At 64.7% G+C, this 9444-nt stretch overlaps 1 protein-coding gene across 2 annotated transcripts in view; it reads left to right on the top strand.

Annotated features, from left to right (window-relative positions):
• The window catches only part of TSC22D3 (TSC22 domain family member 3), a 430696-nt gene extending 425738 nt beyond the window's left edge, over positions 1–4958 (top strand). The window contains exons 2-4 of one of the 2 annotated variants that reach the window (XM_075763838.1): positions 2680–2805; positions 3070–3121; positions 3684–4958. In XM_075763838.1, the coding sequence (XP_075619953.1) occupies positions 2684–2805; positions 3070–3121; positions 3684–3929 (420 nt within the window). In that variant the 5' untranslated portion in view covers positions 2680–2683 and the 3' untranslated portion in view covers positions 3930–4958. The remainder of the gene's footprint in view (positions 1–2679; positions 2806–3069; positions 3122–3683) is intronic. The other variant, XM_075763837.1, reaches the window with a different exon arrangement.
• Positions 4959–9444: the final 4486 nt, after the last annotated feature.

A 9444-nucleotide genomic window follows, 5' to 3' on the forward strand; every position in this document is an offset into this window, starting at 1 on the left:
GCAGGCTGGGGTCTGCCTACCCTATCTCCCTGCTGCTGCCCACCTCTCTGCAGGAGACAGGAGGTGGCACAACCAGAGACGCGCCCAGCCATGGGAGAGAAAATGTCTCTCCCTTTCTTCCCTGCCCTCTCTGCAGTGAGACGGACACCTTCCCTGAGCTGTGATGAGAAATCGAGTCACGGGACCCCCGCGGTGGGTGGCCTGGGCTTGTCTGGGCCGAGGGGACAGAGCTGTGCCCCGTGTCCCAGGGGCTGCCAGCCTGCCCACCACCAGCCACCCTGGGGACAAGTGCACACAGAGCGCCTTTCATCTGCCCGTGGAGGGGGGCAGCTGCCCGCTCCCCGCTCAGCACCCGCACGGCTCAGGGTGGCACGCTGGCCCGCCGGCCCCTGAAAGGGCTGATTGAGCATGGCTGAGGTCATCCACCCGGCGTGTTTACGCCGTGCCCGGGGCCCCAGGATGCAGCCGGCACCCAGGCTGTCCCTGCCACCCGGCAGGCCGGGGCGACGTGGCTGCGGGCAGAGCCGGCATCGCTGCTGGAGCGCCGGGCTGCTGCCGGGGAGCGGAGGGGCTGGAGTGGGGTCGCAGGTGCCAGCATGACCTTCCAGCCGCCGTACTCCCCAAGCCTCTTCAGGAGGAGGGACTGGTGAGTAGGGCCTGGCCGCGGGCAGGGCGGGGGGACACGCGCCAGCCCCGGGGCTTGGGGGGGGAACAAGCCCCCGCCAGCTCTCTGCAGCACCAGCCCCCCTGCTCAGCCCCTGCCCAGCGGCTTTGCATGGGCCGGGCTGGTGCTGGCACGGGGGGATGTGCATCATCCCCCCCCGCAGACAGAGGGGCAAACAGGTCCCACACGTGCCCAGTGGGGAGAAGCACCTCTCCCATGCGCAATCCCCCCACCAGGGAGGAGGAGATGCTTTCTCGCATCCCCACAGCAGACCTGTGTGTCTCAGGCCACCTGCGTGTGCCCGGCCGTGGTTCATGGGTAGCACAGTGTCCCACGCAGGGTGCCCGTGCCCTTCGCTGCTTGGGACACCGTGGTCCACATCCTGCCCTGGGAGGTGGGGGTGCGATTTTCTGCAGAGCAAGCTGGCAGAGCCTCGCTCTAAGCAGCAGCCACGCTGCACCGTGCCTCAGTTTCCCTTTCTGATGGGGAAATACCCTTCCACCCACCCTCAGCCCTTTCCCCGAGGAAGGAGCATGGCAGCACACCCGCCAGTTGGGACTCCTTGGGCTGCTCCCCGTGCTGGCACCCACCAGCCAGGTGCCGGGCACCTTCGGCACCCCCTGGATCACAGGATTTGGGGTCCTCTGCAGCACCTCTGGGGTGCACATGCCCCTGCCAGCACTAATGCTTTCTTGGACGCTGCACCGTGGCACGAGCTGTCTCGCAGGGTCTCATTCAGCATCAGCACCCGCTCCGGCTTGTGAAGGATGAGCGCCGTGCGCAGGGTCAGGGGCAGCAGGCAGCAGTGGGGCGACCGCCCGGGGTGCTGAGCAAAGTCCCTCCAGGTCCAGAGGGCAGAGATAAGCGCTGGGGCTGGCAGGGCAGCCCAGGGAGGGCGGCCGAGCTCACGGGGAGCATCACCCGCGGTGGGCAATGCCACCCCCGGCCCCCCCCGTGTTGCTCTATGTGCACGTCGCTCCGCTGGTGCAGCGCGGGACTTGGCGTGACGCCGGCGCTTGCACACGTGTGTGCACACGCGGGGACGTCGCTCCGCGCAAACACAGCGCAGACCCGGCCCCCGGCCGTGCATCCCCCAGCATTCCCCCAGCATCCCCCCAGCCCCACGGAGCGCCCCGATCTCCCTCCGCGCGCAGCTCGGGGGGCGGCCCCGGCCCCCTGCAGTGCCGGCCCTGGCCGCGGGGCGGCGGCCCCCCCCGGCGGAGCGCGGCCCCGGTGCGGTGCGGTGGAGGGTTATGCAAGGGCGGGGCGGGGCCGGGGGCCGGCCCGGGGCTTGTTTTGCACCCCGGAGATTGTTTTGCAGGCCGGTTTTGTTTTTCGCTCCCGTTTTTGTTTTGCACTCCAGGTCTTGTTTTGCGCGCCCGGGTTGTTTTTCCACTCCCGTTTCTGTTTTGCGCTCCCGGTTTTGTTTGGCACGGCCGTAGCTGCCCCCCTTCGCCGTCCCGTCCCCCCCACTTGCACCCCGGCGGATCCTGCTGTGCGGGGTCCTGCAGGGGTGCGCACCCCAAATGCAAAGTGGGTTTCCTCCTTTTCCCAGCCTCCCAAGCGGGTCCCCCCACAGCTGAACCCCAATCCCGGGGGGACGTGGGGAGCACAGGAAGGGGGTGCTGAGGCGTGTGGGCTGCGGAGGAATGTGGGGTGGAGGGATGGGTGCCGGGGGGTGCCACGGACGGATGGGGTGCCAGGACTCCGGTGGCGGAAGCCGAGGGGTGCAGGAGTGGGTGCACAGATTAGGGGTGCAGACTGGCGAGGACGCAGCGCCGGGAGGCAGGGGCCCTGCGCTGGGAGAGGGCCGCGCTGTGCCGGGGTGCCGCGCAGGGGTGCAGCACCGGGGAAGAGGTGCCGCGGCACGGGGGCGGTACCGGCCGTGGGGCGGTGGGCGGGCGCGGCGCAGCTGGCACCACCCACGGGGCGGACACCGCCGATATAAGCGGGGGCGGTGAGGGGGGTCCCGCAGTGCGTTTTGCTGCTGCTCGTCTGTTCGCCTCGCTCTGCGCAGCCATGAGCACCGGCATGTACCAGTCCCCCATGGAGGTGGCTGTCTACCAGCTCCACAACTTCTCCATCTCCTTTTTCTCCTCCCTGCTCGGGGGGGACGTGGTCTCCGTGAAGCTCGACAACAGGTACGGGCAGCCCCGGTACCGGCCGCGGTTCGTCTCGCTGCTTCTCGCCGTGGCCCTGGGTGGGCTGGCGTGTTGCTGCTGGGGGGGGCCGGCTGCGTTGCGGCTCGGGGGGCGGCGGGACGGACACCGATTGATTCGCAATGAAGGGGAAAGCCCCGGCGCGTTGAAGCCTGCGGTGGGGGAGTGTCCCGGTGCCCGGATCCTCGGGGAAGGGGGGTGCTCGGGGGCTTGCCGCTAACGCTCTGCCTCTCCTCTCTCTTCCAGTGCCTCCGGAGCCAGCGTGGTGGCCATCGACAACAAGATCGAGCAGGCAATGGTAAGCCGCAGTGGCCCTCCCCCCGGTGCCTTGCTCTGTGACACCCCCCCTCCCCGGGTGCTCTTGCTTGGGGGGATCCCCACTCCCCGGGTGGGTGCTCTACCCAGAGTGGGGGGGTCTCTGCTCCCCAGCCTGTTGCCGGGCAGAGCAGCTCCTTTGTCTGCGTGCTGCAGCTGGCTGAGCTCATTGGCTCCGGCAGCACCGCAGTGTGCAGGGAGCCCGCTGAGGGGGGGACCTGGGAAGGACCCTCCGAGGATTGGGGGTGACCAAGTCAGGTCCCGTGGGTGATGGGGAACTGCAGCCTGCCAGACCCCTGGGGAGGTGTGAGGAGCTGGAGAGGGCCTGGGAGATGGGGGACCCGAGGGATGCTATGGGTGCTGGCCTGGGGGGAGCTACATGGGGCGAGCACCAAGCCCTGGCCTGGGTGGGAAGGGACAGTCTTTGGGAAGAGCCTTTGTGGCACTTGTCGAGTGGCTGGGATCAGAGCTTTGCAGGGCAGGGTGGGAGCAACCCCCAGGGCATAACACTGGAGTGATCTGGTCCCTTTGATGGCTTTTTGCAGGATCTTGTGAAAAATCACCTGATGTATGCAGTGCGGGAGGAGGTGGAGGTCCTGAAAGAGCAAATCAAAGAACTGTTGGAGAAAAACTCCCAGCTGGAGCGTGAAAACAGCCTCCTGAAGACCCTTGCCAGCCCTGAGCAGCTGGAGAAGTTCCAGTCCCGGCTTCCCACGGAGGTCCTGTGCCCAGAGGAGCAGAGCCCCGGGGCGGCTGCCCCAGCCCAGCACTCAGGGGGCTCTGCGGTGTAAGGTGGCTCTGTCCTCGGGGTGGGCAGAGCCACAGAACTCTTTCTACTTAATCTCCTGCAAAATCGTTTCCGCCTTCATCTCACACGAAGGACTGCCAGACCCCGGTGCTGAGCCGTGCCCCTCCAGGGCAACCCTGGCCAGCCAGCAGAGCCAGTGGCTGTCTCCTGCACGAGGATGCTCTTCTGCGAGGGAGACGCGGGCAGCTGACCCCTCCCCATCCAACCACCCGCCGTGTGCCAGGAGTAGATCTGTGGCCTGCCTGTCCTGGGCTCTGCTGAAACCTGGGCATCCGCAACACCCCGGCAGTGCCAGGCGACCTTTGGCACTTTAATGGGAATCCACGGTTGGAAGGAGTGCACGCCGAGTCCTGCGCCTTTGCTGCACTGTGCAGGGGGGGTCTCTTTCTGGCAAGGCCTGACGTTGGAGGAAGACCGTTGTTTAGTGAGCGATGCAGATTTTGTCCTGCTAGCCACCCAGGAGCGTGCTGGAACCCACATCTGACTCTGAGCAGCACTGGTGGTAGCAGTTGCGGTGTAGTGCATGGCTGTACACACATCAGTGTGGGGATTACAAGGAAAAAAGCTTGTTTTATTAGTTTGGGCATCTTCTGTAGCCGTATATATGTATAAACACACGCATGAGCGGTGCCCATGAGGCTCTAGGCCAGCTGTGCCCATCTCTGTACAGCTGGGGGATTCAAGGCAAGACTGGAATGGCGAGTGGCTGTAACTGGGTGGCCAGCGCTGCGAGTGGCCCAAAGGAGGGATGGATTCACCCCTCTCCAGCATCCACTGCGACAGAGCCACGCAGCAGCGCTGGGAGGATCTGGACTGACCACTGGGCAGAGCCACGACAGGGGCTGCGCTCCAGCCCGCTGGGTTGGGGGGAGCCAGCCCATGCTTCTGGGCTCCCCACCTTTCCCAGCCAGCTCTCTGGGAAGTGACGGGACGTCTCTTTTGACGTCAGAAGCGGTGACACAGTTGTGTAAATCTAGGTAGAAATGGCAATAAACTCTACTTTTTATAAAAACGTGCACCCCAAGCTGTGTGTCTGTGGTGGGGAAGGGGGAGGTGTTGGGGGGGGGGAGTGGAACGTGGGTCGCTGGGGAAGGGGCTGGAGCTTGCTGGGATGAGACTGGTGAGGATAGTGTGCTGCCAACCCAGTGGGGGCTGGGCTGGTGCTGCTCCCCACCTTCGAGGGGGATGTCAGTACCCTCTAAACTGCCCTGGTTGAGCTAAGATGGGATTTTGGAGATGTGAGCAGACACCCCCTTCCCAGGGGGCTGGGTGTGTGGAAGGGAAAGGTGCCCTGAACCTACAGGTCTTTGTCCTCTGTGCCATGCCTGTCACCAGGGGTGTGTGCAGGGCAGGCTGGAAGGAGGCTCTTCCCAGGCTGCCTGGAGCTTTATGCACCCCAGCTCTGCTCTTCCTCCTGTGACTTTTGTTCTGTTGCTTCTCATGGATATCACTGATTTTTTTTTTGTTTTTTTTGAACCATCTTGAAACATGGTGTGATAGTCAGCTGGACTGGGGCTGAGGGTGTCCCAACCCTATCCTAGGGTACAGCCAGCCTTGGATTCAACCCCATGGGGGGGGGGGAACCACCCCAAAACCAACCCCTCCATCTTTGGAGATGCTGAGTGGCTATGACCGGAGCCCCAGGCTGACAGCATGCTTGAAGCTAGGTGCAGTGTCCTCCCCTGAGATTTTATAACTCCTTGGCCAGCTGGAGACATCCCCAGCCAAGTGAAGGGGGCCGGCAGTGCCCCAGGCCCAGGGTAGCTGGTAGGTGGCTGTACTCTGTGCTGCCGGCAGCACTGCTTTGCACTGCTTTTGGTCTTTGCTGTGGTCAGCGCGACTCAGCCCCAGCCTGGTGTGAGTCACAGCAGAGCCAGGGAGCTGACAACGGTTGGCTCCCTGGAAACGCCGGGTAAACATCAAAACACAGGCCACGAGGGCTTGAAACCGTTACGGGGTGCCTGTCCCCTTCCTGTCCTGTCTCCCAGGGCTGGGACCCAATTGCAGCCTCGCGCAGGCAGCCCTGCACACCATGTAGTGCAAGGGCTCAGCACGTACACGCGTGTGCCTTGAGCGTGCGAGTACCATGTGTGTGATTGATTGCTTTCCCTGCTGGGTGCGTGCGTGCACAAACAGGTTCAGGCGCCCCCATACCATGTGTACACACATCCTTTGCACATACAGGCATTGCAGCAAGCTGGGGGGCACACATGCAGCACCCCCCCAGTGCTGCCAGTCTCTTGGGTGGCACAGTTTCTCCAGGAAGGGCTCTCCCCCAGGGCAATTGGGTGCCAGCAGCTTGCGCTGGCCATTTCACTGTAGTGGGTGTTAGGGGTGCTCCTGGGCTCCCAGCTGCTGGGAAATTGTCCAGCAATTTCTGCACCTCTCCGGCTGGGGAAGGTTTGGGCTGCGGTGATGAGCTCTGTACTCCGTCTGGCCGTGCTGCACCCCACACCCCAGCTGCATTCGAGAGATGCAGTGATGGGGTTTGGAGGCTGGAGCCCTGTTTGCCACCTCTCCCCCTCATCCTCTGTCCCCTCCCCACGGCCCTGGGATTCCCCACGGCCCTGGGATTCCCCACGGCCCTCACGCCAAGGGCAGACAGGCACCCGCACCCAGGCAGATCCTGCTCATTGCAACCACTCTGCAAAACCCACCCTCCCCAAACCACTTGCCTCATGAGCTTTCCTCCCACGGGTGGGCAGAGCCCGTTCCTGTCCCCGCAGCGTGGTGTGACACAGAACCAGCCAATGGCACAGGGCAGCCCCACCAGAAACCCCTCCTTGCGGCTGGCACACGCCACGGCAGAGCCGAGCCCAGCCCCGGTGGGGTCCCCCGGGAGCAGCACCAAAGGTGATGCACCCTTGGCTGAGCAGCGGCCAAGGGAAAGCAGCCGCCAACCCCAGCCCCCTGGGGAGCACTGGGCCAGCTCCCCAGCTCCTGCCGCATCTACCGACACCCCTACATCACTGAAGACACCCCATGCCCTTTCCCAGGCCCTCTGGTTATGGAAAAGGCTTGGAAATACCCTTCCCAGGCTGCCAGTTCCTTCTGGACGCAACGTCCCCTCGCGCTGTGCCACAGGCCCCGAAGGAAGCGGTACGCGTTGTGCAGCACCCGAAATGAGATAAGGCCCCCTCCCTTCCCGCTGCCCAGAGCCTTAGCCCCTGCTGTAGCGAGGGTGCCGGGTACCATGGCACCCCAGCCCGCTCCGTCAGCCCCCCTCAGCAAGGATGCACCTTGCGGGAAGAGGCAAACCACGGGCAGCAGCAGGAGGGGCCAGGCTGGGAGCTGACGGCCCCCTCTGACCTGAGCTCCCCCAAGCAATTCGTACCCCGCTTCCCAGGGTCGAGTCCAGCTCAGACGTCCCTACGGCGGGGACGCGGGGACCGCACCAGCCCCAGCCCGGGAAGCGGAGGGTTAACGCTGCATCGTGGCCATCGCGGGTTGCCCTCGCTTGCTGCTGCCCAGCGGCGCCCCAAGGGTTAACGCCCGCAGCAGGAAGTGTCTCGGAAACGGCTGATTTGTAAGGAAAAACGAGACGCCGCTGCTGCGCAGAGCGGTGCTTTCCCGGCCCGGCGGGATGCTGCCCGGCCCCCGGCCCCCCCGCACCCCGGCATCCCCGACCTGCCCGGGGGGTGCAGATGTGGCACTGGGAGGAGGGGGGGCTGTGCACCCACCCCTTCCCCCTCGTCCTTGGGCGCGTCGGGGGTGGGGGAGGGGGTGAGATGAGGATGGGGATGGGGGGGTGATGGGGATGGAGATGGGGGTGGGGGTGGAATGAGGTGGAGATGGAAGGGGGAGGGGGAGAGGAAGGGAGATGGGGTGAGGATGCATCCCCCTTCTCCCACCCTGCTGGGGCCGGCTGAGCTTCCAGGGCTCCATCCAGCCAGGAGCCTGGCGCAGCTCAGCGCCATGATGGACAAAAGGGGTTGGGGGACTTTTTGTCGCAGAGACGGGGAGTGCACGCGTAGCTGATGCTCAGTGCAGCATGCATAGGGCAAGCAGCTGCCCGGGGGTTATTCACAACAGCATGGGGAGAGCAGAAGAGTTTGGAGGTCCACCCAAGGGTCAAGTGTATGTGAGGAGACACTCCCCAACTCTGCATGTTCCTGCTCTCTCCCCGCTGCACCCCGCTGGGCTCTGCATGCCGGGAGCCCATCTGGGAAGACTCAGCTGCAGCCAAAGCAGTCGGCCTTATGCAAGCGTCCCTCCCTGCTCCTCGAACGCCATGTCCCAGCCCGGCCCAGCCCCGCGGGAGCCTCACAGATAAACGCATGGCTGGGATTTTCCACGTAGTCCTCAGAGCCCGGTTTCCCCTGTGGATCCAGATCAGCTTGAACCTCCAACTGGGCTGGGGTTAGCCCACCTCGGGCTGCTAGGGACCAGGCCTGGGGCCCTTTGGGAAGGGGAAGCCATGCTGTGAAATGGAGGTTCACCCTGGAGAGCAGCATGAGTCATGGCTGCCAGGCCTGAGCAAGCAGTGGCTCAGAGCGGTGGAGATCTGCGCACGGCCGGAGCCTGCACACGGGCAACATAGGACTGCTTGGGCTCTGCGCGCAGCAGCCTCCCGAGGACACGTACACAAGCGTTGCATAGGCACTGGCACCCCCTCCCCAGCTGGGCACTGCCCTGCAGAAGCAGCCGGAAGAGGAGAGAGATGCAGCCAGAGGATGAGCCAGCGACAAGACTGGGGCACACCGGAATGGTCTCCCAGGGACCTTTGCAGCAGGGCAGATGGGGGCGAGCAGAGGGACTAGCCCCCCCATTTGGGGCTGCACCCAGACCCAGACGGTGCTGAGGGTTGGGAAGATGCTCAGAGCCAAGGCTCTCGGTCCAGCCTGCCTCCTCCCCTGCAGCTCAGCAGTACCTGCCCTTCTGCCATGCCTCAGTTTCCCCTCTGCTGTGTTTATGTCCCCTGGGAAGGGGGTTCCTCCAGGGCAGGGCCAGACTGAGACCCCAGCACTCCTGCAGATAGTCCCCAGCTGGGGATGGCATTGTAGGGGCCACATGGCAGTCAGGATCAGGCACCAGGGTCAGGCCAGGTAGAGGGGAAGGAAGCTGTTTCCAGCATGCATGCGTGCCAGGACCAGGCTTCAGCAGAGCTGCTAGCAAGCTGGCCCACCGTGGGCACGCTGCTGCCGTGCCCTTTGCCAGCTCTGCCTGCCCATGGGCACTGGCACCCGTGGGCTGCAGGCAGTGCCTCCCGAAACAGCACAGGCAGTCCTTGCGGAGAAGCTGTTGCTGTCCCGGCATGTACCGCGCCGCCGTTATACAACCATGGAGAACCAGCCCAGACTTGCACCCTCCTGCAGAGTGCTGGGATGGGACCCAGCAGTGCTGGCCTCCAGTCCCATCAGGGTTTTTGGGCCCATGGCAGATCATGGGGCTGTTTCCCCTTCCCAAGTGCACTGCCACCCCGTCACCCCTGCACCCCCGACAGGATGGAGACCTTCCAGAGCAAGAGCCCAGCCTGCCGCAGAGGGCAGGGGCTGCGT

Source organism: Balearica regulorum, chromosome 11 (genome assembly GCF_011004875.1).
Source record: "Balearica regulorum gibbericeps isolate bBalReg1 chromosome 11, bBalReg1.pri, whole genome shotgun sequence".
Taxonomy (NCBI): Eukaryota; Metazoa; Chordata; class Aves; order Gruiformes; family Gruidae; genus Balearica; species Balearica regulorum.